General features: G+C 38.9%; 1 protein-coding gene across 1 annotated transcript; it reads left to right on the top strand.

Annotated features, from left to right (window-relative positions):
* The first annotated feature begins 778 nt into the window (after window positions 1–778).
* On the top strand, window positions 779–17,271 carry PHF5A (PHD finger protein 5A). The gene is made up of 4 exons (XM_042469515.1): window positions 779–898; window positions 6,080–6,103; window positions 11,552–11,718; window positions 16,750–17,271. The coding sequence occupies exons 1-4, from the start codon at window positions 847–849 to the stop codon at window positions 16,837–16,839; spliced, it is 333 nt and encodes a 110-aa protein (XP_042325449.1). The 5' UTR covers window positions 779–846; the 3' UTR covers window positions 16,840–17,271.
* Window positions 17,272–27,186: the final 9,915 nt, after the last annotated feature.

The raw sequence follows: 27,186 nt of genomic DNA, 5'->3' as shown, positions 1-27,186 counted from the left end.
AATTAATTAAATAAACATAATTAATAAATTCCCGTTTGAGGCTGCTTTAACTGCTTTAACTGCCCTGCTAGGGAATTCTGGGGACTGTAGTTTTGTGAGACAATTAAACCTTCTCTGACAGAAAGAGCGCTGGTGTCACAATAAACTACAATTCCCAGGATTCCCCAGCACAGAGCCAGGGCAATTAAAGCTGTCCCAAACTGGATTATTCCTGCAGTCCGCACGGCATAAGAGTCTAACCCAGTGGCCCCCAAACTGTGCTCTTTTAATTCAAAGATTTAGTTTGTAGAATCAGTACATGGAGAGATCTTGCAGCATGAGCTTTCCTACACCTCAGCCTACTTCCTCAGATGCATTTGGACTGAAGTCCATGAAAGCTCATGCTGCCCATGTCTTTCTTTAGTCTCTAAGGTGCTACAAGAGCTCTCTATATACTGTGCTTTTAGTTTTGGACTTCAGCTCCCAGAATCCCAGGCTATTAACCAACATGGCTGAGGCTTCTGGGAGATGAAGTCCAAAACCTTAAAGGCCGCTTTAATGAGTCTATGGTGCCAAAAACGACTGTTCGTTGGGAGGGGGCGGAGTCTCTCGGGTCCTGGAAGAAACATAGAGCACATACCAGCCACTGAATGGGTTTATTTCTTTCAGTTTTAAAAGCAATGTAGGTAGAAGAGAAAAAAAGGACAGACTATTTCTTTGCAGGCTATTAGATCTGGTAAACGAGGAGGGGAAATATTTATTATTATTATTATTTTTTTTTATTATTGCGTGGAGGGCCTCTATCTGCTTCCAGGACCTACGCAAGGGGTCAAAGGTCGGTGGCGCGAGGCGGCCAGGCAGAGCGGCATGGCGAAGCACCATCCGGATCTGATCTTTTGCCGCAAGCAGGCGGGAGTCGGTGAGGCCCGGGCCCTTAACCTCTCTCTCTTTCCTCCGTCGACTCAGGGACCGAAAAGTGTGGAGAAAGTGGACAAAGGGCGCATCCACATTGCACAGATAATGCGACTTGGCAGCACTTTAACTGCCAAGGAAGGAATGCTGGGATTTGTAGTTTTTTGGAGGCAGCAGCACTCCTTGGCAGAAAAGGCTAAAGACCATCGTCGTCGTCGTCGTCGTTGTTGTTATTGCTTGCCTTCAGGTTGTTTCCGATTTATATCATGGGATTTTCTTGGCAAGTTTCTTCAGAGAGGTTTTTGCCATGAGGCTGAGAGAGTGTGACTTATTGCCCAAGGTCACCCCAGTGGGTTTCATGGCCGAGCTAGGATTCGAACCCTGGTCCTCCAGAGTCATAGTCCAATGCATAGTCTAATGAAGTGGATGGGGGACACCTGGCTGAACGAGAGACTTATATGTGTGAAAGGGATCTGGGAGTCCAAGTAGACCACAAGTTGAACATGAGTCAACAACGTGAAGCAGCAGCTAACAAGGCCAATGCGATTTTAGGCTGCATCAATAGAGTATAGTATCTAGATCAAGGGAAGTAACAGTGCCACTCTATTCTGCTTTGGTCAGGCCCCACCTGGAATATTGTGTCCAGTTCTGGGCACCACAATTCAAAAAGGACATTGAGAAACTGGAGCGTGTCCAGAGGAGGGCGACTAAAATGGTGAAGGTTCTGGAAACCATGTCCTATGATGAATGACTCAGGGAACTGGGGATGTTTAGCCTGGAGAAGAGAAGTTAAGAGGTTATATGACAACCATGTTTAAATATTTGAAGGGATGTCATATTGAGGAGGGAGCAAGCTTGTTTTCTGCTGCTCCAGAGAACAGGACCCGGAACAATGGATGCAAGTTCCAGGAAAAGAGACTCCACCTCAACATTAGGAAGAACTTCCTGACAGTAAGGGCTGTTCGACAGTGGAACACACTCCCTTGGAGTGTAGTGGAGTCTCCTTCCTTAGAGGTCTTTAAGCAGAGGCTGGATGACCATCTGTCAGCGATGCTTTGATTGAGATTTCCTGTATGGCAGAATGGGGTTGGGCTGGAGGGCCCTTGTGGTCTCTTTTATGATTCTATGCTCAAACCACTACACCACGTTGGCTCTCTAAAGACTGTGCAAAATTACAAATCCCAGGATTGTGTAGGATGTGCATTTCATTTCATTGGACCAACTGCGTTATTTCTGCAGTGTAGATGCACTCTTGGACAGCAACCAAAAACACACTTGTCAGATTTTAAGGTGACTACCATGAAACAGTATGGTGTAGTGGTTTGAATAGTGGACCACAACTCTGGATACCAGGGTTCAAATCCCAGCTCAGCCATGGAAACCCAAGTCACACTCTCTCAGCCTCAGGGGAAGGCAATGGCAAACATCCTCTGAAGAAACTTGCCAAGAAAACCCCATGATGTAAGTCAGATATGACTTACTGAAGGCACACTGGAGTGCTCTAACAGAGAAGGCAAAAGACATTGTAAAACTACAAATCCCAGGATCCCATAGGACAGGGCTACTGCCCTTAAAGTGATATCCAACTGCATTATTTCTACAGTGTAGATGCACCCAGGTGAGCCAGCATAACGAAGCTGTTTGAACCCTAGACTGAGACTCAGGAGACCAGAGTTCTCTTCCCAGCTCAGCCACGAAACCTACTGGATGACCTTGGGCAAGTCACACTTTCTCAGTGTCAGGGAAAGGCAGTGAGAAACCTCTGAACAAATCTTGCCGAGAAACTCCTTGTGCCTTAGGGTCTGCATAAGTTGGAAATGTCTTGAAGGCACACAACAACAACAGGTGCACCCAGAGAGAGCTTCATTCCTCTTCTCCTGTAGCACTGGAACTTGGGAATTCACCAAGATATCCGAGTTTTGGTTCAGAGCAAGCAAACAGTGGCAGTGTTAGATTATTTTTACACTTCTTGGTGTCTTACTGTCTGAAATGTTCACCTCCTTGCTGCCTTTGGGAGCCCTCCTTCTACTGAGTGGGGCTGAAAAATCTAGGGTCCCAATCAGTAGAAAGAGGGCTCCCAGGGGCAGCAGGGAAGTTGTACTGTGATGGAGCCTGGCTGATAATCAATGGAAGCAGCACCAATGTAGTATTAACTCTTGGGATTCATTGCTCCCTGAAATGGCAGTGAGAACTGGCTTAGTATGGGTTGAAAAGAATATTAAATTATGACACAGAAAGGAAGAGAGTTGCTGTCTTTGTGCCAGAAGCATCGGAACAAGCAGCAATCTATGGGGATTTGTTGTGGGCATCTCCTTTGTATCCCCTAATGGCCTTTCTTTCCTCAAGCTGACAACTGGCTCTTAGTTTAAAGGATGATTAATTATTCCACACAATTGATATTTCTGAAGTAACATGAAATGCAACTCAACACAATACACTGTTTGGCTTTCAGCTGTTGTGAATACTCTGGGTGGAAAACTGAGGCCAGGCTGCTATGTCAGCTGAGTTGGTTCAGATTACTGTATTCAGATATTGCTATAATGTATTAGAACATGATATCCAATACATAACATCTGTTCAGTCTGGGATCTGAGATAGTTGGAAAAAATCTCTGCCAGAAACCATGGAGAGCCTCTTGCAATCAAGCTCTTGTTTAAAAAAGATCACCTGTCTAACTCAGAATGCTACTTTTAGAATGAAAAAATGAGTCAGAACACTTGAGATATCAACAAAATATCAGTGAAAGTACTGAATCTATCCATTTTGACCATTCTTTATGATTTGTCATCAGGGATTCAAAACACACTGCAGAAATAATCCAGTTTGAGATGCCTTTAACTGCCCTGGCTCAATGCTAGAGAATTCTGGGGATGGTAGTTTATTGTGGTACCAGTGCTGTCTCTAACAGAGAAGGCTAAATGTCTCACAAAACTACTTTTACCAGGATTCCCTAGCATTAAGCCAGGGCAGTTAAAGTGGTCTGAAACTGGTTTGTTTCTGCAGTGTATTTTGGGCCATGGACTACATCTGTTCAATAACTAAAGCCCTTTTCACAAAAAACAAATCTTCACTCTTATCAAAGTCGTAATTTGCCACTTGCACTTTCCTTTTATTAGTCTGTTTATTCTTGTGTATCAAGCATTACTGTATAAGTGAATTTATATGATTAATAAAATGAAAGTTAAAATAAATTTTAAAAAATTGACATGCCAAAGCCATCCAGAATTGAGCAATGGTAGAAGGATGGGTTCCCTAGTGCCATCCTACTGCTACTCAGTTATGGAAAACTCCACGTCTTATTTAATTATTTTATATCTCACCTTTCTCCTGATATGTGTCCCAAGGAGGCTTACAAAAAGGTTAAACTTTACTGAAAGGTTAAGGCGCAGTTAAAAATCTAATGATAAAAAAACCCTTTAATAAGGTATGGTATTAAAATACCACTAATTTAAAATGGTATAAGTCACTCAATGTCTGTCTAAATAAAATGACCTTTTCGTGCTGGGGAAAGGAGACCAAAGAGGAGACCAGCCTATCCACCTCTAGAAGAGAATTTCACAGCCTGGGGGCAGCCACCAAGAAGCCTTCTTGTACAGTACATATCTTCACCAGACAGACCTGTGACATAAGTGGGACTGAGAGAAAGCCCTTCTGTCTTAAAAGACAGTCTGGCCCCAAGTCATATAAGGCTTAATTGGTCATAACCAGCATTTTGAGTTATGCCCAGAAATTAAACAGCGAGACTTATTTCATGAAAGGAGGTGCATGTTCCCTATAACCAGCCCTGGTCATCAGCTTGACTGTACCATTTTAGACTTGCTGCAGTTTCCAAACAGCTACACCCAAGCTCAGATTTCAGAGGGAGTATAACCCATCTGGCACAGGCTAAGTCTCCAGTAATCTTAAAATTAACTTTCCAAGATCTGGTCTAACAGTAAGAAACACATGTTCTCACCTAAGTCATATGATTGCACAGTTGTGGACTTTGACCAGTCACAATGTTCACATCAAATTCATTAGTGTGTGCAGATATGTGAGGCTCAAACATAATGCATGCAAATAGACATTTGTATGATTTTGTAATTCAGTGCTGTTAACTGGCTTTGGAAAACAGTTTTGGCTATAACATTTGCTGCTATATTGGGATAGAGGTAGTTGCTGTAGTGAGAGCTAGAGTGGGTAGTGATTTGAGCATCAGACTACGTCTCTGGAGACCAGGGTTCAAATTCCTGCCCAGCCATGGAAACCCACTGGTTGACCTTGGGCAAGTCATTCTTAGCCTAAGAGAAAGGCAAAGGCAAACCCCCTCTGAACCATGATAGGGTCGCCATAAGTCAGGAACAGCTTGAAGGCACACAACAACAAAGTTGCTGTAGTAGCAATAATTTTGAAAAACAGTCTTCTTTATCATAACAGCTCCTATCACATAAGGGACTGACTTTTGGCCTCCTGCCCTCTCCTTTACGTTCAGGAGTTGTTTTATGAGCTTACCTGAGTCTGCGTCACTGCTGACCTGTGACGAACATGAAACATCAGGCTTTGCTATTGTTTGGTAGATTTTTTTTAAAATAATGGTAGTGCTTTCTTTGTCTTGGCTTCGAAATAAGTATTAGGTTTTTAATGTAAGTTATTTTGAAAATGACACTCTTTCATCTGGGCAAATATAAATTTGGCAAGCAGGTAAAAGATAATGTTATTTTAAACTGTTTGCTTTGGATATAGTCCTGTTGACATTTACAGTGTATGGGTATGGTTGTGGTCTTAAGTGCGCATACCTGGAAACAAGTTCCATTGTTTGAACCTAATGACAACAGTTAAAGCAAGCTTAAATGTTTGTGAATGGCTTGTGCAGGACCATAAACAAGCAAATCTACCAACCTATTTCCTGCTCACTGGTTGAAATTGGTTGGATTAATGTCTGATTAAACATGAATAGAGTTAAGATGTAAGCAATGCCTGAGATTATTCCTAGAATATCAAAAGTTAAGGTTTTATTAAGTTTCTACAAGTTTTGCTTTGCTTTTAAGCCATTGTTGGCTAAGTCTCAGTGCATCTCTATAAATACATCAAAATAATATTGAAGAGTTAAAAGGGATTATTGAAATAATACATGGGAAGTGCTTCGAACATACAGGTTCCATATGAATGATAAGTACCTTTATATTCTCTCCTTCTTTTCCTTATGCAGCTATTGGACGACTATGTGAAAAATGTGAGTATAACTGTATAAACTATGTCTTATATATTGTATGTAACTTTAAGTATTTAAACAAAGTCAGGCCTTGCTAAATTAATTGCTTTGAAAAAGAGGTAGAATGAATGTTCACACAGGGTGACCAGATGTACTCATGGCAACTGTGGACATGGCACCACAAGATGTAGGACATTACCAAATAAAAGCTAAAAACGCTCATATAAATATAAATCCATACTTCTGAGTCATGCTCAAAATGGAGGACATTTTGAAATTCCTCTTGTCAGAAGGTTGAAATAGAGGGCATGTCCTGGAAAAGGAGGATGTCTGGTCACCCTGTTCTCACACAACCAACTGATTTTCTTATGTTTATGGTTATAATTCTTTGTATACATTTGATTTGTTAATGAAATTACTTTATTAATCTTTTTTTTAAATTATCTACGTATATGTGTCTGCCAGAAGGAAGGAGCAGACTACCCATAAGCTTGCGAATCTTCAGCTTTTGGTCTAAATCAGCAGACATTGGTAACTAGATGACAGTTTTTTAAAATTCATACAGGCTGCATCCACACTGCAGAAATAAACTAGTTTGCCAGCACTTTAACTGCCTTGACTCAATGCTATGGAATTCTGGGATCTGTAGTTTTGTAATACGTTTAGCGTTCTCTTTCAGAGAGCTCTGGGACCAAAACAAACTACAATTTCCAGAATTCCATAGCACTGAGCTGTGGCAGTTAAAATGATGTGACACTGAATGCAGTGCAGATGCAGCCTAAGTCTGAATGTACAACAAATTACAAAACACTTTGCAGTCTAAAAGGAAAAGACAAAAAAGAGGGAAGGAGCTGCATTAAAGAACATGGACATCCATAGGATTTCCACAAATCCACCCGCCTGGAGCTCCTTGAAGTCTTGTTTTTGTAGTATCAGAGTTTCGGAGTTTTGTCTGAATCAATACACAGGATTCTGTCTTTCTGCCTGTTTTCTGCATCTTTTGGAGCAGGAACGGCAGCTATTAGCTATTCCTCTAGGACGAGCAGATGTACATGCAGCAGCATCACAGTGCTCAATTCACAAATCAATAGTATTAAACTTTATTAGAGCTATCCATCCCACTCTTAAAAAGGTCAAGAGTGATACGCTAGCATTGTCCTGACCTTTCTCCTAATTGAAAACACTGTCACAGAAAGCCTGCAGCTTGCAAAGTTAAAGCCTCCTTGTATCCAGCCAGCAATGTTCTCATTGCTATACAGCGCAACTGAGGAACCTATAAGTCTATAGACATTGGGTTCCAGATCTCCTTTGCCCCTGCCAAGCTGGCCAATAGTGAGAGATGATGGCAGTAGTACTTTGTCAACATATGGAGACCTTCTGGTTTCCCTGTTAATCACAGACATGGAAATGGTCTGATTCCTGCTCATTTATTGCATCTTGAAACAAAAATATGACAGAAGTGGAGGAATAGCATAGACCTTGACAACAACATAGAAGACACGCGTGTAGAAAGGATAGTGTTCTGCATATGTAGGAATGTATTGGGAAGGTATGGGGTTTTTAAATGCTGCTACTGCAGCAATGTGTGCTGCCTTTCCTACCTGAAAAAGATGCAGAAGAAATAGGGCAAGTTACTTCACACTGGAACAAGATTCTTTTTTCAGCCCAAGGCAGAAAGTTGCAGAGAAAGGAAGGAGAAACCTCTGAGCTCATGTTTGCCCCAGGGCCAACGGACTCTTTTGCCACAGAAATTAGAAAAAGATGCTTTTCCCCTCTTCCTTGAAACTAGAAACCTAGTAGAACTAGTAAGAACTTTGAGAGGGGAAATATTCACTCAGGAAAATATCTTAAAAGGATAGTGGGAGCTTTTTTTTTCAGTTGGTAAAAGGTGGATATGGGAGCTTTTTCCATTGGTAAAAGAAGCCATTTAAGCCCCTTAACAGTATGAAGTGCAGTTTAAACATTAGAGGGGATGAAGATGAGAGGAACCAAGGAACTAGTCATGGACTGTGAAACGTATAGATTATTGGCTTGGATATATTCCTGATTGCAGTGCTTGTTACTGAAATCTTTTGGCTATTTGCTGCCTCCTTGATTTTTATTACATTGTTTGAAAGCTGCCTTGGTTACTTCCAAAATGTGCATACAGCAAATTTACCCTTTTTGCATTTCACGATGACTAAATTAACACAACTTAAAATGTTACAGATAGCCAGCATGTAGTGTTTTGAGTGTTGTACTACAGCTCTGGAAACCAGGGCTTGAATCCTTGCTCAGCCTTGGAAACCCACTGGGGGATTAGAGAGTGACAGAGGCAACCCCGTCCTGAGCAAATCTTGCCAAGCAAACCTTCTGGCAGATTCTCCTTAACGTCAGTCACCATGAACTGAAAATCACTTGAATGCATACAACAAGGATAACAAAATGTCAAATCCCTTTCAAGAATGTTTTGAAGCTTGTAGTGGAAAGATAATAAGACACTCCTAAATTCTGGGTGCTTATCCAGGATTGCCGCTCAGGGCTGGCAAGATGGAGAAATCAACACAAATTAATGGTACCTGGCAGTCAGGAAGGTGAGACCAGGCCTGACTATGTTGCGTATGTTTTTGACTTTCTCAACAGTGTCATTGTTTGTCAATTGTTTTTTATATCCATTGTAAAATTGCTGAGAAAAGGCCCACCATCCATCCCAATTGCCACCAGTGTGGCCTCAGAAGGCAAGAAGAACAGACAGGCACAGCTCCATTGCACCTATGTCCCAGCAGCTTTGGAAAGGCCTTCCCTCCATCCTCAGAAGGAAAGAAGAGTAGGCAGTACCTTCTGGCCTTAATGCCATACTCCATTGCCAACCCCTTTTTCTTCTTAGATTGTAAGCCTGGAGGCAGGAAGCTGTCAAACTAATAATTTATATCTTACTTTGGAAGCCTTTTAGGCTGAAGGGTAGGAAATAAATACTGTAAACAAATAAAATGAAACCAATGAATTTGGACGAAAATACAATACATATAAAATCTGAAATCACACGTAAAGATTTTTAGTCAGTCTAGCAGGGAATCAAAACTACAGCTGGGCAGACCAAGAAAGGAAGGCAAATTCTTCAGGTTTTGCTCCTGCAGATGCCAGCCTGACCATGGTAATAAAGGTGGAAAGTCCTCCAGCCAAGCCAGGCTCCAGGCTACTACAGATCCTAGACATCCCGGTTTCTCCACCACCATACTAAATGTTTGTTTCAGTCTCCCCCCTTTTCCCCCCCCCCCCAATTCTTATTTAAGAAGGCTTTAAAAACTCATCTCTTCCTTCAAGCCTTCCTTCCTAATTCCGTTTAAGAATATATTCCCCTATCGATGTATAGTATCTATGATTCTTGATTTTAATAATGTCATTGGATGTTTTTAAATTTTGGTCGCATTTAATCTATTTTAATTATGTACTTTTAAGATGTGGTTTCTACTGTTTTTATTGTCTGTTTTTAACAATTTCTGTACACCGCTTCGATCGTTGGAAATGAACAATTTATTATTATTATTATTATTATTATTATTATTATTATGAGGAGAATCTGGAGAAAAGGTTCCCAAACTTTGGTCCTCCAAATGTTTTGGACTTCAGCTCCCAGAATTTCTGACTGCCGAGCAAGCTGTCTAGGGCTTCGGGGAGTTGAAGTCTAAAACACCCGGAGGATGAAAAAATTTGGTATCATTGATCTGGAGTATCTTCACAGGAAGCTGAGGAGAGAGAGGATCACAAGACAAGCCCCTTTGTGTGATTCATCCCCTTCATGAACATCCAGAACCCCTCTTCTCACTCAGCCCGAAACCAACACTTTGGCCTGAAGTTACCAATCTGGCCATTTCCTGCCTTTTGCATAGATCTGCTGCTAGTGAAAACTGTAGGACCTGCCTGGGGAAAAAAATTCACCAAGGCCCAAAAACATTTGTGCAGCCCTGTTGCCACTTTCTGAAAAGATGGGGATAATCAGGAAGTGGAAATTAGTCAGGAGACTTTGTTAAGGTCTGATAAAATGAATCTGTAAATGACAGCATTTATTATGGAGAAGCAGACTGGCCTCTTTGAATAAACTGTGTTTTGAAACAAACAAATCAGTTTGAGTTGACTGAAGATATGAATATTTCAGCAGGAGTCAGCAAATTGTAGCTGGCTGGATTTGGTAATCATTTTTTCTAGCCAGATGTGAAGCCCAGTCCTGCCACAATACTGTACTGCTGTATGCACAACAATAAAAATTATTGGTTCAAAAAGTAAGTTTTATATGCTGAACTGTGTTCATAAAAGGAAAACTGTTGTACAATGTTAATCTTTTCATTTTTTATAAAACTGAAAACTAGATTCATTGTATACAGTATGGAACAGAGGCCTCTCTTCTCTGCTTGCACAAAAGGAATTCACAGCATTTATGTCTTGGAGCAAACATTAGAAGTTCACTTTATGTTAATAAAGAGAACAACAAAAGACAGGGGGGAAAGACCATCAATAGTCTACTTTCTGCTCTTAAAATGGGACACAAACTCAGTGATTAAAAAGTGTGCTCAATGAAAGGAATATGCAAAAACAGGCATATTGGAAGCTGTCAGACCCAGAAGAATAGATTCAGAGTGGCACTCCAGATCAGTCTGGTTTTGTTTGGGACTGGTCTGAGCATTCAGTGGGTGCAGCACAAACATTTACCTAATTACAGGTAACCTAAAAATTGTACATTGGAACATAACTTACCTGTTCATACTAGTTTTACTTCACATTTGAGGTTTAAGGTAAAATATAAAGTAACAAAAAGCTCCATGGTTACCACCACCCCAACTATATAGACAACACACAACTCCATGTGTTCAGGCCATGTTTGTGAAAGGAACAATGGAGGTTTTGCCTCCTGACGCCATCAGAAACAAGTATGAGAAATGCAGAGCCTTGAAAATGTTTTTAAAAATAAACCATGAGAAAAGAAGCCAATATGAAGGAAGAAACAAGTGATCAGAAATTAAGGAAGATGTAAAACAAAAAGAGAAAACTATAAAAATTGTAGCCTTATATCGTTAATCCCTCTCTAGCTTCTAATTTGATTTTTTTTTCTTTTTATTACAAGTTTGAACCTAGGTTTTGCAATCTGGTTTCAGTTAAGCCATTTTTTTACAAAGATTATGCAGTTAAATATCAATATTCATGTAATGTTTAATAAAGTGCTTAATAAAACCATTATTAATGTAAGGGCAGTGTGTGTAAACTTGAGGTTTACATACGACTGAAAACATGGGGTCATTTTTTAATGGTGGTCAAGGTTGCCATAAGTTAGAAATGTCTTGAAGGCACACAACATTGTCTGCTCCAAAGCAAGTCCCACTGACTTTTGAATCACGTTCTTTAGGCAATCTAATGTATTATATTTCTTCTGTTTTTGGAAATGGTATCTTGTCTGTATCTTTTCTCTCTTCTAAAATCTGTGTACTTCATTTGCAGGTGATGGCAAGTGTGTTATTTGTGACTCTTATGTACGACCCTGCACACTGGTGCGTATATGTGACGAGTGCAACTACGGCTCTTACCAAGGGCGCTGTGTGATATGTGGAGGTCCAGGAGTGTCTGATGCCTATTATTGTAAAGAATGCACCATCCAGGAAAAAGATGTAAGATTATATTCCCTTTTGACTCTTAAAAAAGTTATCACATATCATTAAGGCTTACTGCTCATTAGTGTACTGAATGAATATTCAAGATACTTGGATGCTGGCGTTTGCTATATCTATACTTTCCACCTTTCCAAAAAAGTCAATATATATGCCCCTCTTTTCACAGTACCTTGAAATTATCACAGTTCTATTTTCAAAAAACATATGGTTGCAATCTCATAGATGAGATTTACTTACACATTAGGTGGAGTCATGGAATTTTTCCAAAAAGAAATCCTGTTGAATAAGTGGTATAGTAGCTTAGTGTCTTTTGTAATACAATTATATTCTTAAATACAATAAGTTATAGATCTAGGAATATTGCCACATTTTAAGCTACAGATGTTTTTTTGAATTGCTTCACATTTCACCTAAAGCAGTGTATTAAATGGGCAGCATTTAATAGCATAAAGCTAGAGTTGGTGTTTGTATTAGACATCCCTTAAAGTCAAAGCAAATTCAGATTATTCAGCATTTCACCACAGAAGTGTAATTATATGAAAAGCAACTTGGTTCTGGATGGGAGCATGACAGTCTGTTTACAGAGATATAGAGACAACTTGGTTTGCATTTTGAGATGAAAGTAACAGAAATCAAGAGAGCATGAAGCTTGACAGTGGGGTAAGTGGCAATTAATGTGTATCAGTAAGAGTGACAATTTAAGTATGTGGGTTGAAAATGAGAACCAGTGTGGTGTAATTGTTTCAGTGTTGGACTAGGACTCTGGAGACCAGGGTTCAGATCCTTGCTTGACCATGGAAACCCACTGGGTGATGTTGGACAAGTCACACTCTCTCAGCACCAGACAAAGACCTCTGAACAAATCTTGCCAAGAAAACTCCATGATAGGGTCACCTTAGTGTTGCCATAAGTCAGAAATGACTTGAAGGCACACAACAACAGGCAGGATTGGGGAAGAAATAGTTTTAAGAATAAAGATTTTTAAAATTCCTCCAGGCTGTTTCAGCATTCACATATATCACATCACATCATTATTTGCACTTGAAACGCTGCTATTCAAATGTGCTGCCCTTGAAAAGCCATGAAATAACGTTCATGAATCAAATGTAGGCAAGCTAATTCTCTTCATATGCTTTGGACTATAACTCTATCAGCCTCAGCTACCATGGTCAGTGGGCAGGGATTATGTAACTGAAAGCATCCGGAGAGCAGCAGGTTGGAAGGTCTCCCCTAGGTTTTTGTTATGTTGTGTGTGTTGAATGCATACCTGAATGCATCTCAGCCAAAAGGAAGTACAAGACCTTCTGGACAATCGAGGAAAATGGGCTAGTTGCCAGTTGGTTCTTATAGTGAGAATGCAGTACAACTTTGATAATAAACATAATAAAGAGAAGGAGGAGGAGTTGGTAATCTTCAAATCAGACAGGTGCTGCAACCAGGACGTGTTAGAGCAAGGGTAGAGAAAGTGCAGCTTGTAGGTAATATGTGCCTTCACAGGGTCCCCAGGATCCTTAAAAACATTTGTGGGGGAAAACATTTTTAAAAGGCAATTTTCCTATTTTTCTGCACCCAGAGGTTTTTTTTTTTCTATTAGGAAGATGACAGCTGCCCACTCCTGCCTTAGAATATAATCAGATATGCATTTTGGGCCAGATTCTTTCCACTTTAAAACTTAGGGGGATGTTTGGTTGTTTAAGTGAACACACTAAAGGTTCCACAGTGTCCTCCAGAAAATACTAATCAAATACTAAACAATAAATCAATAGAACTAAAAATAAAAACCAGAAATGAAATACTAAACAATGTGGAAATATGCATTGGTCTCCTTAGGTTAAAATGTTGTTGGATGGAAATATTTCATCTGCTGATTCACAGGATTGTGAATAGAAAAGAATTCAATAAGCAGATTCCTCCAGTTGTTCTTGTACCTCCATCTCTCCATCACAGCTGATGCTGGAAAAGCTGGTGGTACTAACCCTGCATCTAATCTGCCCTGGCATGTTCAACTGCAACTGCTCTTCTGCTTGCTTGGTTCTTTATTGCTTTATAGTTTCTGAGCAAGAAATAACCTTTGGCAGTACTTTTATTTTCAGTGCTACATTTCAAATGTTTTTAAACTGTTTTAAATTAATATTGTTATTTTAATAAAACATCTTATTTAATTGTTATTTAATTTTTATTATCATGGTTGTCTCTTAGCTGAATTTTGTTTTAATATGTCTTAGATTCCATACTGGGAGACAGGTGGGATATAAATTAATTAAATAAATAAACCATTTATAGCTGATGTGATAAATCCTGTATCTAATGTTCTGTACCATGTATATACACATACACTCACACACCATTTCCAAATTATTGTTGACGACATTTATTTTTGTAATATACGCCAAACATTCTTGCTTGCTGATAACTTTCAGTTGCATCCATGATTTCTTCTTCTGTACTTTATCATGTCTTTCTTTCGCCAGCACCCTAATGGTGATATAAGCAAGTGTAACTGTGATTTAAGGGGCCAGCGTGGTTTAACGCTTTGAGCGCTGGACTAGGACATGGGAGACCAGGGTTCCAGCTCAGCCATGGAGACCCCACTGGGTGACCTTGGGCAAGTCACACTCTCTCAGTCTCAGAGGATGGCAATAGTATACCACTCTAAACAAAGCTTGCCAAGAAAACCCTGCAATAGTCAGAAATAACTCGAAGGCACACAGCAACAATCTGGATATACAACTTCATACACTTTTTTCTTACCTTGCAGAAGGCAGTATCAGGTACCTTCTTCAACAAGGCCCCCATCCTGTTCCGCAACAATAGCTGTCAGGCACAGCACTGTGCCCCTGGCCATTGATTGGCTGTGGAGGCTCACCCAGGCTCATTCTGTATGCTCTTGAGCACTCAGGAACAAGGGAGCAGCATTATGCTAGGGAACTCTTCTTTCTTCCCCTCATGCAGCTAGAATAAACCTAGGTGCACAACTGCAGTTGAGCAATGGTTGGGGAAACAGCATTGCACGCAGCAGCCCCTGTTGTTGCACACTAGGGGAAGGAGCCAGACAAAGGGGGGAACCTTTGCAGGCTCCTGTGAGTGTGCTGGTAAATCCATGAGCATGATGTGGCATCCTTAACTCCATCTAATAGCAATTGCAACAGAAACCCAGTATACTGTTTGGGCATTGTTCTTTCTCTGACATTCGGCTCCTGAAGAATAGCAATGCTGTCTCAGGAGTTCTTTTTAAAAATTGTCTAACCTGTTTTTGTGATTGCAGCTGAATTGAGGAGCAAATGATACCAAAGGGTTGCTGGGGGGCCAGAATATAGAAATCTATGGAAATGTTGTTTCTGATTCTCCATAGGGAATGTTGCATGTACTAGAATCTAGAACTAAGATCAACTAGTGTACCAATAATGCCATCTTAAAGGCATTACTTTTATTTTAAAGTAGTATTTTTTTAATGAACTACTCTCCCAAAAGAAAAACAATTATGGAATTTATATTTGCATTATGCTATTATGTTCATCCACATAAAATTTGACTCCTCGAGGAGTTCAGTTGTTACTATTATTTTGTCCTTTGTTTTTTATTTATGATTTTTTTCTAACCATTTCAGTAGTTAAGAGAAGTATGAAAATATGCAGGTAGCATGTGCATAAAACTGGATCAAAAATAAGAGTATAAAATCCTTACAAGTAGGGCTTATGAAAGCTGTGTCACTTTGTTCTGTAGAGTTCTCTACCTTAATAGCTGAATAGCCATTTACTGCAGAAGCTTTACTGTATGCATATTAGAGTCTGGATTCAACGTTTTGTCATGTCTCTTGTTGGTTTCATGTCCTTTTCTGTATCCTTCAGTATGTGCCTGCTTGTCTTCTCTTTTACTTCCTCAGTCTTTGCAAATAATGCTTCAAAGTCTGCAGAGCCCCATACTGGGAGATCACACTGTTCAAATAATGCAGTTTTATGCAAATGTAAATAACTTTCTGAGAGGAGAAATTGAATTGCCGTGTCATGCTAAGATTGTGCAGTCAGAAGTTCAATGGTATCTACTTGGAAGCATTCAAGATTATATTTAAGATTGGAGCCTTAGTTGCAGGATAGTACCTAACTCTATGCTTAACTTCAAATGGGAGAATGTTTAGCCATATTTCCAACAATGTCATATTTGTTTTGAAAAGTGCAGTTCTTTCATTGGCGCAGACTATAATAAACACATTCATGATAAATAGCTGTAGGAAAGCTATTATCGTAAAATTTAATATATTGTTATAGCATGTCCATTTTATAAAGAACCAAATCTTTCCTTAATCATTTCCAGAGTAAACAAATTATTTATCAGTTGGTAAATTATATTTGTTTATAGCAAAGATAGGAGTATGTCGGGATAAATGTTTTATTCCAATGTGCAATATGCTGAAAGTGATGTGTAGGAGACTTTTTCTCTTTTATTAACAAGGAAGTGGTTTTTAACCTTTTTAATTATTACATTTTAATCTTTGAAATGTCGTCATAGTTGGAAGAATTTATGATAATTTTTGTGCTCTTTAATATGTTTCTTTTTAAGCATTTCCTTCATCTATTCCAGTTGTTTTATCTTTACAACTAATTGCCACAAAGGAATTATACTTGTAGATTTTTCTAAACTCTGTTGGGCATTTTAATAAAAACAGTACTTTAAGAACTTTGTTTCTCTTCTTTGCTTTGGCCTAAATCCAAATGCTAGTCCCAGCTGAACAAAACTCATTGGATCAATAGGAATTTGTTAAGTCAACACATAATGCAAGTTCCATTGATTTAGTGGGCCTCCTTTAGTTGGAACATACCGTTGGATTTAGGCTTTTGCTTATTATATTTCCAATACCCCCACACACCAAATGGCCCCTATTTTTTCCCATAAGTCTTCTTAGCCAACATTTGTATTACAATTAGGTAACTATACTAATCGGTTTCCCAGTCACTCTGTACTACAGTTCGTATGAGAAACCAATTAGGGTTGTCCTTATTATAATCTACTATCCTTTCTTTTCCATTTCAGCGAGATGGCTGTCCCAAAATTGTCAATCTGGGCAGCTCAAAAACAGATCTCTTCTATGAGCGAAAAAAATATGGCTTCAAGAAAAGGTGATCCCACCTTCACCATGGTGCACCTAAAGAAGACTAGGAGAATTGCTACAATATCTTTGCATTACAGTTTTACTGTAAAGCAGTTAGCTCTTTCTTGTTTTATTTTCAGTCTTTACAGTTTGTAGAAAAACTATTATCTACAATGGAATATGGAAATTACTGGTTTGCAAGTCTTTCCTCAGCAGTAGCTAATGTGACTGAAGGGTGCCAGTATTGCCATTATATCTGTCTCAGAAGAAAATAGTTAAGATTTCAGCCCCCCATTACTTCCAGTTCATACCTTGTTAAACAAACAACCTTAATTTCTTTTGACTGATGCCTTTAACTGTGAGTTATGACCAATCCTATGTTTTCCCTGAAAGAATAACCTGTCAAAGTTCTATGTCTTTGTGGATTATGCATCAATAAAATTTTATAGTGTTTTTTGGCATAAGCTCTTGTCTCTGTTTCTCTGTAAACTATTTTTTCTGGCCTTTTGTTGCTAGAGCTGTTCAGGAAAACAAACAAAGGATATAGTTTAATGCCTTCCATATTTGAAGTGAGAAACTTTAAAGAACTGTACTTGGCATTGCCCTGACTTGTGTTTTTTGCAACAGTGCCACATGGTTATGCTATAAATGTTTGCTTACTGCTGAAAATATCTAGCTGCCACTTGAGATTTACCCAGTTTTGTTTCAGCGTGGTTGTCCTCCTGGAACTAGTTCAGCAGCAAAAAAATAATATCTTGTTGCTAGTACAAAGGCCCATAGGAAGCAGGTTATAAAAAGATGGGTGTTGCCATGCCTAGACTATTCTTTCCGTTCCATAAATGGCAATGCTGTGACCTGTAATTACTAGGTTCCAGATCACATGCAGATGTTGAATACAAGTTGTAGTCCCTGTAGAAAAGTACTGTAATTTGGGTGAAGAAAGCAGTGTGGCAATAACATGGACTTTTAACTACCAAGCGGCCACATGGTAAAAAGCACTTATTAATGGAACAGGTTCAGCCAGGGAGGTAACAAGTTTCTTATGTACTCTTAATCCTGGGCCTCTGCCTTTTCTCCAAAGATTTCTGAAGTTGACCTCATTTACTTCCAAAGCATATTGATTGCCTGTTAAGCAAAACATTGATCTACGATTGCAGCATAGAGGTGATTAACATGACTCCTGTACTTGTTCCAAATGTTTATTTTGAAATTTGAATTTGAAGTACCAGTTGCCCAATATTTCTGCTCTTCCTTGAATTTAAAAAAAAGTGACTTTAAAATACTAATAACACTAGAAAGTTGTTACTAAAGTGCTGCAGACCAATCGGATCTGTGGCTTTCATTTTTTAAATGCTCTTAAGTCTCAAATAGTACAGACCTTTACATCCAGTCATGCTGCACATTCAAATGCAATTTAGGATTTTTTTCTTCTTCTGTCTTAACACTTTTTAGAGGATAAGTGCTGTTGAATCTTACTTAAACCTGAGAAAGGAAATATATATGGTATGGAATGACAAAAAGAATGTTCAGGAAAAGACAAGAAGAGTGAAGGGGCAGGGTGAAAAGCATTTGGGAATATGATTTCAGTATTCAATCTTGCCTCATTTAAATCTGCTGTTTACCGCCTATATTGGAAGAAAAGCAGGATATACCGTAAGAAAATAATAATAATAATAATTTTGGTTCATTAGATTCAGACTGGACCATTTGATGGGAAAATAAATTACATTTCCATTAATGCTAACTTAGTATTATGTATCTGGCTTCTAGTTAGCACCAGTATCTTATGTGTAGTGCTAGTGTGTGTAAAGCTTAAGATTCTAGAAAACATGGCAATGAAAAATAAGTTGTTCATACAGAAAAGAGTTGGTTCTAAATACCACACCGTTTTTTTATTATTGGTGCTCCAAGCAGAATTCATCCCACCATTTGTGTGTGATAGTCGTCTAGATGATCAATATACAGTACAGTACTTGCTTTGTCTGCCTTCCTGGAACTGCACATGAGGGCCGGGTATAAGGTCCTTGGCAGGCCACAATACTGTGGCTGGTGAGTTCTTTCAACATATAAGTTGTGCCAACCTTTTTGCTATTTCTCCTGGGAAATCAATGTTACTGTGCTGTGATGCATGCTACTTTAAAGTTAACGACCCCAGCACTTCAGTAGATTGAGAACCACTGATGTATATAGCCACAAATGGCATAGACCCCCTTTTCTTCCATTTTAAAATTTAAATATTCTAAAAGATTTATAGGCCGATTCAGCCTCTGGAGAGAATGGTCTCTTTGCAGTAAAAGAGCTCAGTCCAAAACCTAGTCGCTACATTTCAACCTTTTTTCTTTCTTGGATTGCAAAAAGCCTATGTTGTAGGACTGTGTACAATATAGATGAAGGTAACAAAAATAGTATAATTTGAATGCCGCTACGATCATAATACAAACTGGTAAATTTTAAAATCAAATTATGTAATTCTAACAAAATGCCTGTCATGATAGGTAGACTCTTACCTGGAAGCAGAAAGTTAACAAATTGAAATTAATCCAGACGAGACAAAGGTGCTCCTTCTCAGTTGGAAGGCAGAGAACAGGGATCTATTCTAGGATGCCTTTCTTCATCACAATTAAATGTAGCAGCAATAGATAATGAACATGGATGGACTGGCCATCATTTTCAGTATTTTTCTATTATCTGCCTTTCAAAAATTATGCAAATACTAAATAAATTCCTGGATTTGTTTAGAAGAAGGAGATCATTTTGAAACCTCAGCCAGCTCTATTTTATCATCTTAATTTATGTTTAGTAATGCCCCACTATTTTTGGACTGAAATTAGACATGTGACAAATGAGAGATTTTTTTTTTAAATATAAGCTATGAAACAAAGAATTGGAACTAGAAGGTCAAGGAAGAAAGTGCTAAGGTTGGATTAATATTGAACACGAAGGAAAAAGAAAATGACCATAGAATCATAAGAGTTGGAAGAGACCACAAGGGCCATCCAGTCCAACCCCATGTATGGAAGATCTACAAGAATTCACCCTATCCAACGAGACAACTGAAACAGTTAAAGAGTTAAAATATTGGTTCAAATAGTTATCATAACTGAAACAGCAGTTAAGAAATCAGAAGACTAGGGCTGGGAAGGGTACCTATGGACAGGATCATAACATGTAAAGACATAACTCTATACACTAAAGTGAGAATAGTCCAAGTCATTGTATTCCCCATCCTAATGTACAGGTGTGAGAGCTGATAGAAAATCAACTTATTTGTAATATGGTGCTGGAGAAAAGTACTGAGAATACTGTGGACAGTCAAGAAGACAAACAAATGGGTTCTAGCACAGATCAAGACTGAACTCTTTGGAAGCCAAGATGACTAAATTGAAGCTGCTGTACTTCGCCACATCATGAGGAAAAATAAATAATGAGAAAAGACAATGATGCTAGGGAAAGTGGAAGGCAGTAGAAAGAGAGGAAGATCATATGCCAGATGGTTAGACTTGATCACGGAGGACATGGGCCAGGGCCTGAAGGACCTGAGCAGAGAGACTGAGAACAGAGGGTCTTGGAGAGGTCTAATTCACAGGGTTGCCATGAGTCTAAGTCAGTTTGAGAGCAATTAACAACAACAATTAAATACTTGCTGTTTCTTGCCATTACAGTCTGACTAATTGTCTTGACAAAGATCCTATAACATATTTTGGACAACAAGAGTTTTTTTGTAATGAGATCACCTTTTACCTGTTTTACATTGGCATTATAGAATAGTTTATATACAAAGTGTTCTCTTTTAATGATGATGATGATAATAATAGCATAATTTCCTCATGGCTTCTCATCATAATTAAAAGAGAACTGTCGGGTGGAAAATGTTCGGTTAAAAATGTTGCCAGTGAATCCAGAACCTATTTTCTGAAGATATTCCCTGTACAAGCCACTACAGGGAGGATGGGCGTTTTCAAGAGGTGTGACATACTCCTGTACAGTTCTCACTCATCTCAAAGGAACTTATACAAGACACATTTTGTAGAAAACCTGCACCACAGATCGTGATCTAAGGCGTTGTCAGTTTATAGCTTTTAAATTAATCTTGTTTTAAAAAACGTTATTACATCCTGCGGTAATTCATTGTTCTCCAATAGATGAACATCTGGCTGAATTATACAAGAAGAAAATTTCCCCACTATTTACCTCGGCCAAGAAAGGAGTCATAATAACTTAGTTAGGAGTAGGTCATGTGAGGAGACATGGAAGGGCCCATAATAACCCATTAGTAATTACTTGAATCATTCAGTCACATGCCTGGCATAATAATCTTTCTGAACTTTAAATGTAGCCCATGTAAAATGGATGTGGGCAGATAGATCCTTTCTCTTATAGATTTTTCAGGTGTTGCCCTATGAAGCTTCAATGTATCAAGAAGGCAAATTGTCTAATCCAGGGATGGGCAGAAGATAGATCTGGACCTACTGGTAAATCTTGTATAGATTGATAGTGGATCCACAAGGATGTCTAGCTCCCAGTAGTCCTAACAGCAACAAAATAACTCCCACTTTAATTCAAAGATACAGCCGTGTTAATCTATAAAGTCAGTATGTAGAGAGATCTTGTAGCACCTTTGAGACTAATTGAAAGATAGAAGTTGGCAGCATGAGCTTTCGCAGACTTAAGTCTACTTCCTCAGCAAATGCATCTTAAGTTTACGAAAAGTCATGCTGCGAACTTCTTTCTTTCAGTTAGTCTCAAAGGTACTCCCACTTTGTTATACGTACTGTTGAAATATAGAAAGCTTATGGTAACTTGGAGAGGATTTTTGAATGGCAAGATTATGAGTGTCATTACAAACTCCTAGGCTTAGAATACAGTGGGCCCTTGATATTCGCTGGGTTTTGGTTCCAGGACCCCCAAAGGATACTGAAATCCATGGTTGTTCAAATCCCATTAAATGCAATGGATAATAAAATAGTGTCCCTTATATAAAATGGCAAAATCAAGGTTTTATTTTGGGAATTTATATATATTTAAAACATTTTCAAGCCATAGATGCTTAAAGCTGTGGATAAAGAATCTGTGGATACAGAGGACCAGCTGTACTTTACTTTTCCGCCAGACTCTATTTGGTAGATTTCTAGACTCCAGAAAAAAAGTGGATCTCCTAAACTGAAATCTGACCAAATTAATTTGGGAGGGAGCTTCAGGGAAGACATAGAGACATAACAATTGTAAAATATATGTAAATACATATAAGGCTTCCCTTTAAGGATCCAATCAAGGACATCGTTATGAAGTTTTTAATGCCCCAGCTGGAGTTGTGGGGGTTTTTTTGGCCAGATTTGGCCCAGAAAACATATTCTGGGGATGGAAGTAGGGAGAACAAACAATGCATCTCTCTCTTTACAACATCCATACCACTATGGCAATCTATGCTAGAGGCTTAAATTGGATGATTGTTTGGGATGAATAAGTCTTCCTCTTTGAGACTGCTTGTGTTTTGTACTTTCATGGTGCTTTAATAAGTGCTTAATGGTCAACTGTTTCCTCACTTGCAAGTCAGGAAAGAACTAATTTCCTCAGGGTGTAAGTGTCAACAAGTAATGTGAAGGTAAGGAATCCTGGGTGATGACCAAGTGCTAATTATACCCATTATAGACTGACTAGTTTTTCCTGGTATTAAAACATCACAGCAAAATCAATATAGTACAAGGGTGTTTTTCTCTTCTGTCTCCTATATCTGGTTGATTCAGTAGGTGTCATTTGATGCAGTATTAGTTAAATGCTCAGGAGTGCCTACATTAATTCACACCAGGCATTCTTTTTATGTATGTCTTAGAATGACTAAGACAAAAATAGTTGAATTTCTTTGTCGTTGTCATGTGCCTTCAAGTCATTTCCAATTTATGGTGACCCTAAGGGGTTTTCTTGGTAAGATTTGTACAGAGGACGTTTGCCACTGCCCTCCCTTGAGGCTGAGAGTATGTGATTTGCTCAAGATTACCCAGTGGGTTTCGTGGCCAAGCTGGAAACTGAACACTGATCTCCAGAGTCACAGTCCAGCACTCAAACCACTATACCTTGCTGGCTCCATAATTTAATTTCTTCCTATATATTATTTGTAAACCATATTAACACAAAGAGCCTAGGTTTAAATGTTTGCTCATTAGTAAATCCCACTATTTCACCCTACTTAGAAATAGGGACTACAATAGATCTACGTTAATTCCAAAACCAATTAGAGTTAAATTTTATTTGTCAGTCTAATTTCAGATTAGTTTGATTGCACTAAAGCAAAGGAATACTGAATTTATTGTATGACTGTGTTGTCTGTACAAATACTGAACATATGTTTATTTGGACTCGTATCTTTGATTCTCCCAATCTAATAAGATATTAATTAAAAAGAGATGTTGGGACTGTTTTTGGTGTGACTGCTGACTGCTATATCTGAGGGGAGAAACAGCTACTGAGGTGTAGTTCTGTGTACTTTGGAGTAGTTTATATGGTACTTGGGGATTTATTTTCACATGAATGTGCATACGTGACCAGGATGCCTGTATTTCTTTAAGCATGTAATGTCTATAATATCCAGCTTCATAAAGAGAGCTGGAACATAAATGTTTCCATAAAGAGGAAACTGGAACATAATATGAAGGAGAGGTATTCCCAAGTGATATGTCTGAGCATTGGGGGGGGGGGGGCACATTACTGAAATATTTGGAAACCAATCACTTAATAAATAAATCATGAAGATGTTGACAATAAAATAAATATGAAATGTGGATTGCCCATTATATCCCCTCAATAGTTAGCATTCAGTGCCCATATACCATATTCAGTTCTCACTGGGTTGGGTTTGAGCAGAGATGTCACTAGGTGGGTGCAGACTGCACTGGGTTATACCCCAAAGGAGGGTGTACTGTAGTGTACCTGGGTGTACCTGGTGGGACTGGTATGACTGCTGGGCAGGTGAGCATCGCCTCCTTTTCTCACTCTCCCAGCAGCTGCACCAGACCCAGAATGGGCTACCTGGAGACCACAGCACCACCCCACAGTAGTGGTCTGGCAAGGTGATGGCCAACCAGCCGTGGGTCAGACAAGTGAGGCAGCCCTTTTTGAGCACCCCCCTTAGCAGCCCTTTTCGGGTATCCACAACAGGTGGCATCAACCCTAGTTGATACCAGTGGTACCACTGGTTTTGAGATGAACTCAAATTTTATTCTGAGAAACTGGGCTATTCTTGGCCCGCTTCTCCCACCCAGTTGTTTATACCTTTATGTTTTTCCAGTCATGCTGATATCTCCCACTTGTTTCTCAGCAGCTACATTTTTGGCAATGTGAATAGTGTAATAACTGAATTCACTATTAGCATACAGAACCGTAATCATAATGGATCTTTTAGATATAGCCAATGATGCTAGGGAAACTGTAATAAATATAGAGACCGCTATGGAATCCAGTTAAATTCAAATTAAAAAATGTAAGGGCAGGGAAATAATCTGAGATCAATTGAATTTAAGATCATATAATTTTGGATGGTCCTAGTTTCTGTTGGCTTGTTTACTAATTTCCTGTTGAACAAACCCCAGTGAGGCTATTCATGCTATGTACATTCTACCTAACTTCGTTACAGAACACATCATGCCACAAAGTCACATAAAGTCAAGCTGACCTAAGGTATGTAGCATATTAAACAATTGGATCAAGATTTTAAAGATATCAACATTTTATTTTAATAATCATATAAGGCACTATGCCGTATTGACATAGTAAACAGGAATGTTTTCATTCCTATTAGTATGCAAAGGGATCTTGTAGCACCTTTGAATCACCTCTCTTTCAGTTAAAGAAAAGCTAATAGCACAACCTTTTGTAGACTTGAATTTACTGCCTCAGATGCATGGAATCAAGTGTCCAGGAACAGACCTATACAATCAGGCTGTGCATGTGCAACTAGTAATAGAAATGCAAAACTTATAAGTATGTTTATGAGGTGACAAGTTTAGTTTTAATTATGGTTATTGGGGGATGAAGGAAGGAGGAAGGATGTTGCCTAAAGGCAAAGTGAGTAGATAACCATATGGATAATGACAAAATGCAGGCATCGTACTAACATCTCTAATTTTTCTCCTGTTTGGCATGTAACATCTTGCCTGATGAAGACACCAGAGGAGCTTCTGAAGCTTGCAACAAGTATACTGTATTGTGCATTTCAGTTGGCCAATACAGATATCACTGTTTGGTGGATTTTTGTTTGAATTTACTAAATGGCCAACACAGCTACCCCCTGCATGTCATATGGATGATGGTGGAAGTTATTTAAATGTAGTTTGATGCTGGCTGGGAACCAGAAAGGAGATGTGATGAACTGGCCAAGAGAGCTCTATGAAGCTGATGTGTTAATTAGTGTTATAATATATGTAGTGTGACAGGAAACCATTGTCTCTATTCAACCCACTGTTGATGGACTGGAGTTTGTGGACATATTCCAATTCTGGTGTCTTCAATCTTTCATTTAGTGGGTGTTGTTAAAGGACTACTGTTCTGAGATCCAAGACTGATTGCTCAGGAAGACTTAAGTGTTCTGCTACTGGTTTTCATGAATTCCCATTCCTAATGTCTGATTTATGCCCATTTATCTTCTGGTGTAAAGACTGCCCTGTTTGCCCAATGTAGAGTGCCAAAGGGCATTGTTGACAGAGGATGGCATATATCACATTTGAAGTTGAGCAAGTGAAAGTTCTTCTAATATTGTGAGTGGTGTGATTAGGTCTTGTGGTGACATTTCCTGAGTACTTGTATAGGGAGAGTTGGCATTGTGGCAAGCCTTGTACCCATCTCCACATCTGTGTTGTGTGTTCTCCTGTATGTAAGTAACTTGGGATGTTATTTCATTTTAAAAATGTTTTATATAGTTTTATATTTTTAAAATGTATTTTATTATTTTAATAGATATCTATTTTAACATTGTAATAATTTAATTCTTTTCAATGCACCTCTTTTTATGTTTTTAATTGTGTTGTTCTTTTAATATTGTAAAGCCGTTCTGAGTCCCAGTTCTGGGAAAAGAGCAGGATACTTATTATTATTATTATTATTATTATTATTGAGATTGAGAGTCTGTAGGAAAGTAAATCCCTGCCACCAAAAGCCCTTGAGGAGAGGCCGGCATTGTTATCCAGAATTAGTTAATTGATTATAACTCTTTGTGATCTCAGCTGGGAGGTGTAAGTGACCACTAGTGGGGTTCTGTCATTTTCTGTTTTCAGTCTGTTCAGTAATAAATCAGTCCTGGGTACAAGTCTTCCCTTGGTTAGTTGTTTATTTTTACTTCAGATAGTGGATACTATGGCTTGAGGAACACTTATTATAATTCCATGAGTTTGGCATCACTGTCTTGTTGGTTTGCAGGTGCAATTGTATACAGTTGGCCTTCCCCTTACGAGGGGATCTGTTACGGACACACACACACACACCCGCATAAGGGAAATACCATGTATGCCCAAGCCCCATTAAAAACAATGGAGATAGTGCATGCAGTATGCGCACCATTGCTGCTAACAGAGGCAGAACGTATGATGTGGGCGCGCTGTATTTTGTACTCAGGGCTTGGCTGTAGACTATGAATCTGGTAGTGTGTTCAGGGTGGGAACTGGAGGAATATAAGTAGTTGTCAGTGGTTTTGTGATACAGTCTGGTGTTTAGATGTCCATTTTATACCTATATGATAGTGTTCAGATAATGAACTTGTTCTTAGTTTTTTGTGGGTTTTCAGGCTATGTGGCCATTTTCTAGAAGAGTTTATTCCTGACGTTTCACCTGCATCTGTGGCTGGCATCTTCAGAAAAACCCGACTTCACATTGAACTTGTTCTGTTGATAGTTCCAAGCTGAGATTGATGGTTGGAAATTATTGAAATTCTGATGGAATGTCTTGAGTCCTCTCCATGAATCCAAATCATGAAGATATCATCAGTGTACCTCAGGTAGAGGAGTGGTTTCTGAGTGCAGGAGTTAAGGAAGTGTTGTTTTAGGTCAGCTGTGAAGATGTTGGCATATTATGGTGCCATGCATATGCCCACGGCAGTACCATTAACTTAAAAGTATATGTTATTACCAAAGGTGGAGTAGTTGTGTGCAAGATATATAAATAAATTTCATTTCATTTCAAGAACACACTAGGCAGCTTGGTGCCTAGGTCTGCTAAGGTCTCATCTGGAATGATGTTCCTGAATCCTGACAACTTGTAGTCCATCCTTGTGTGGAAAATTGTTATATAGGGGTTCCACGTCCATAGTGGTTAAGATGGCATTCCCTGTTTTTGGATTTGATTCATATTGTTAATTCTCCACATAATACATTCAGCAAAATGCATTAATTTAAATG

Source organism: Sceloporus undulatus, chromosome 5 (genome assembly GCF_019175285.1).
Source record: "Sceloporus undulatus isolate JIND9_A2432 ecotype Alabama chromosome 5, SceUnd_v1.1, whole genome shotgun sequence".
NCBI classification, from domain to species: Eukaryota; Metazoa; Chordata; class Lepidosauria; order Squamata; family Phrynosomatidae; genus Sceloporus; species Sceloporus undulatus.
Note: the sequence above shows the minus strand (reverse complement) of the source record. Positions and strands in the feature narration are given on the sequence as shown.

Coding starts and splice junctions, on each gene's coding strand:
- PHF5A (XM_042469515.1), top strand. CDS start 847: ATGGCGAAGCACCATCCGGATCTGATCTTTTGCCGCAAGCAGGCGGGA. Junction 899..6,079: donor CCGCAAGCAGGCGGGAGTCG/GTGAGGCCCGGG, acceptor TTCCTTATGCAG/CTATTGGACGACTATGTGAA. Junction 6,104..11,551: donor TGGACGACTATGTGAAAAAT/GTGAGTATAACT, acceptor CTTCATTTGCAG/GTGATGGCAAGTGTGTTATT.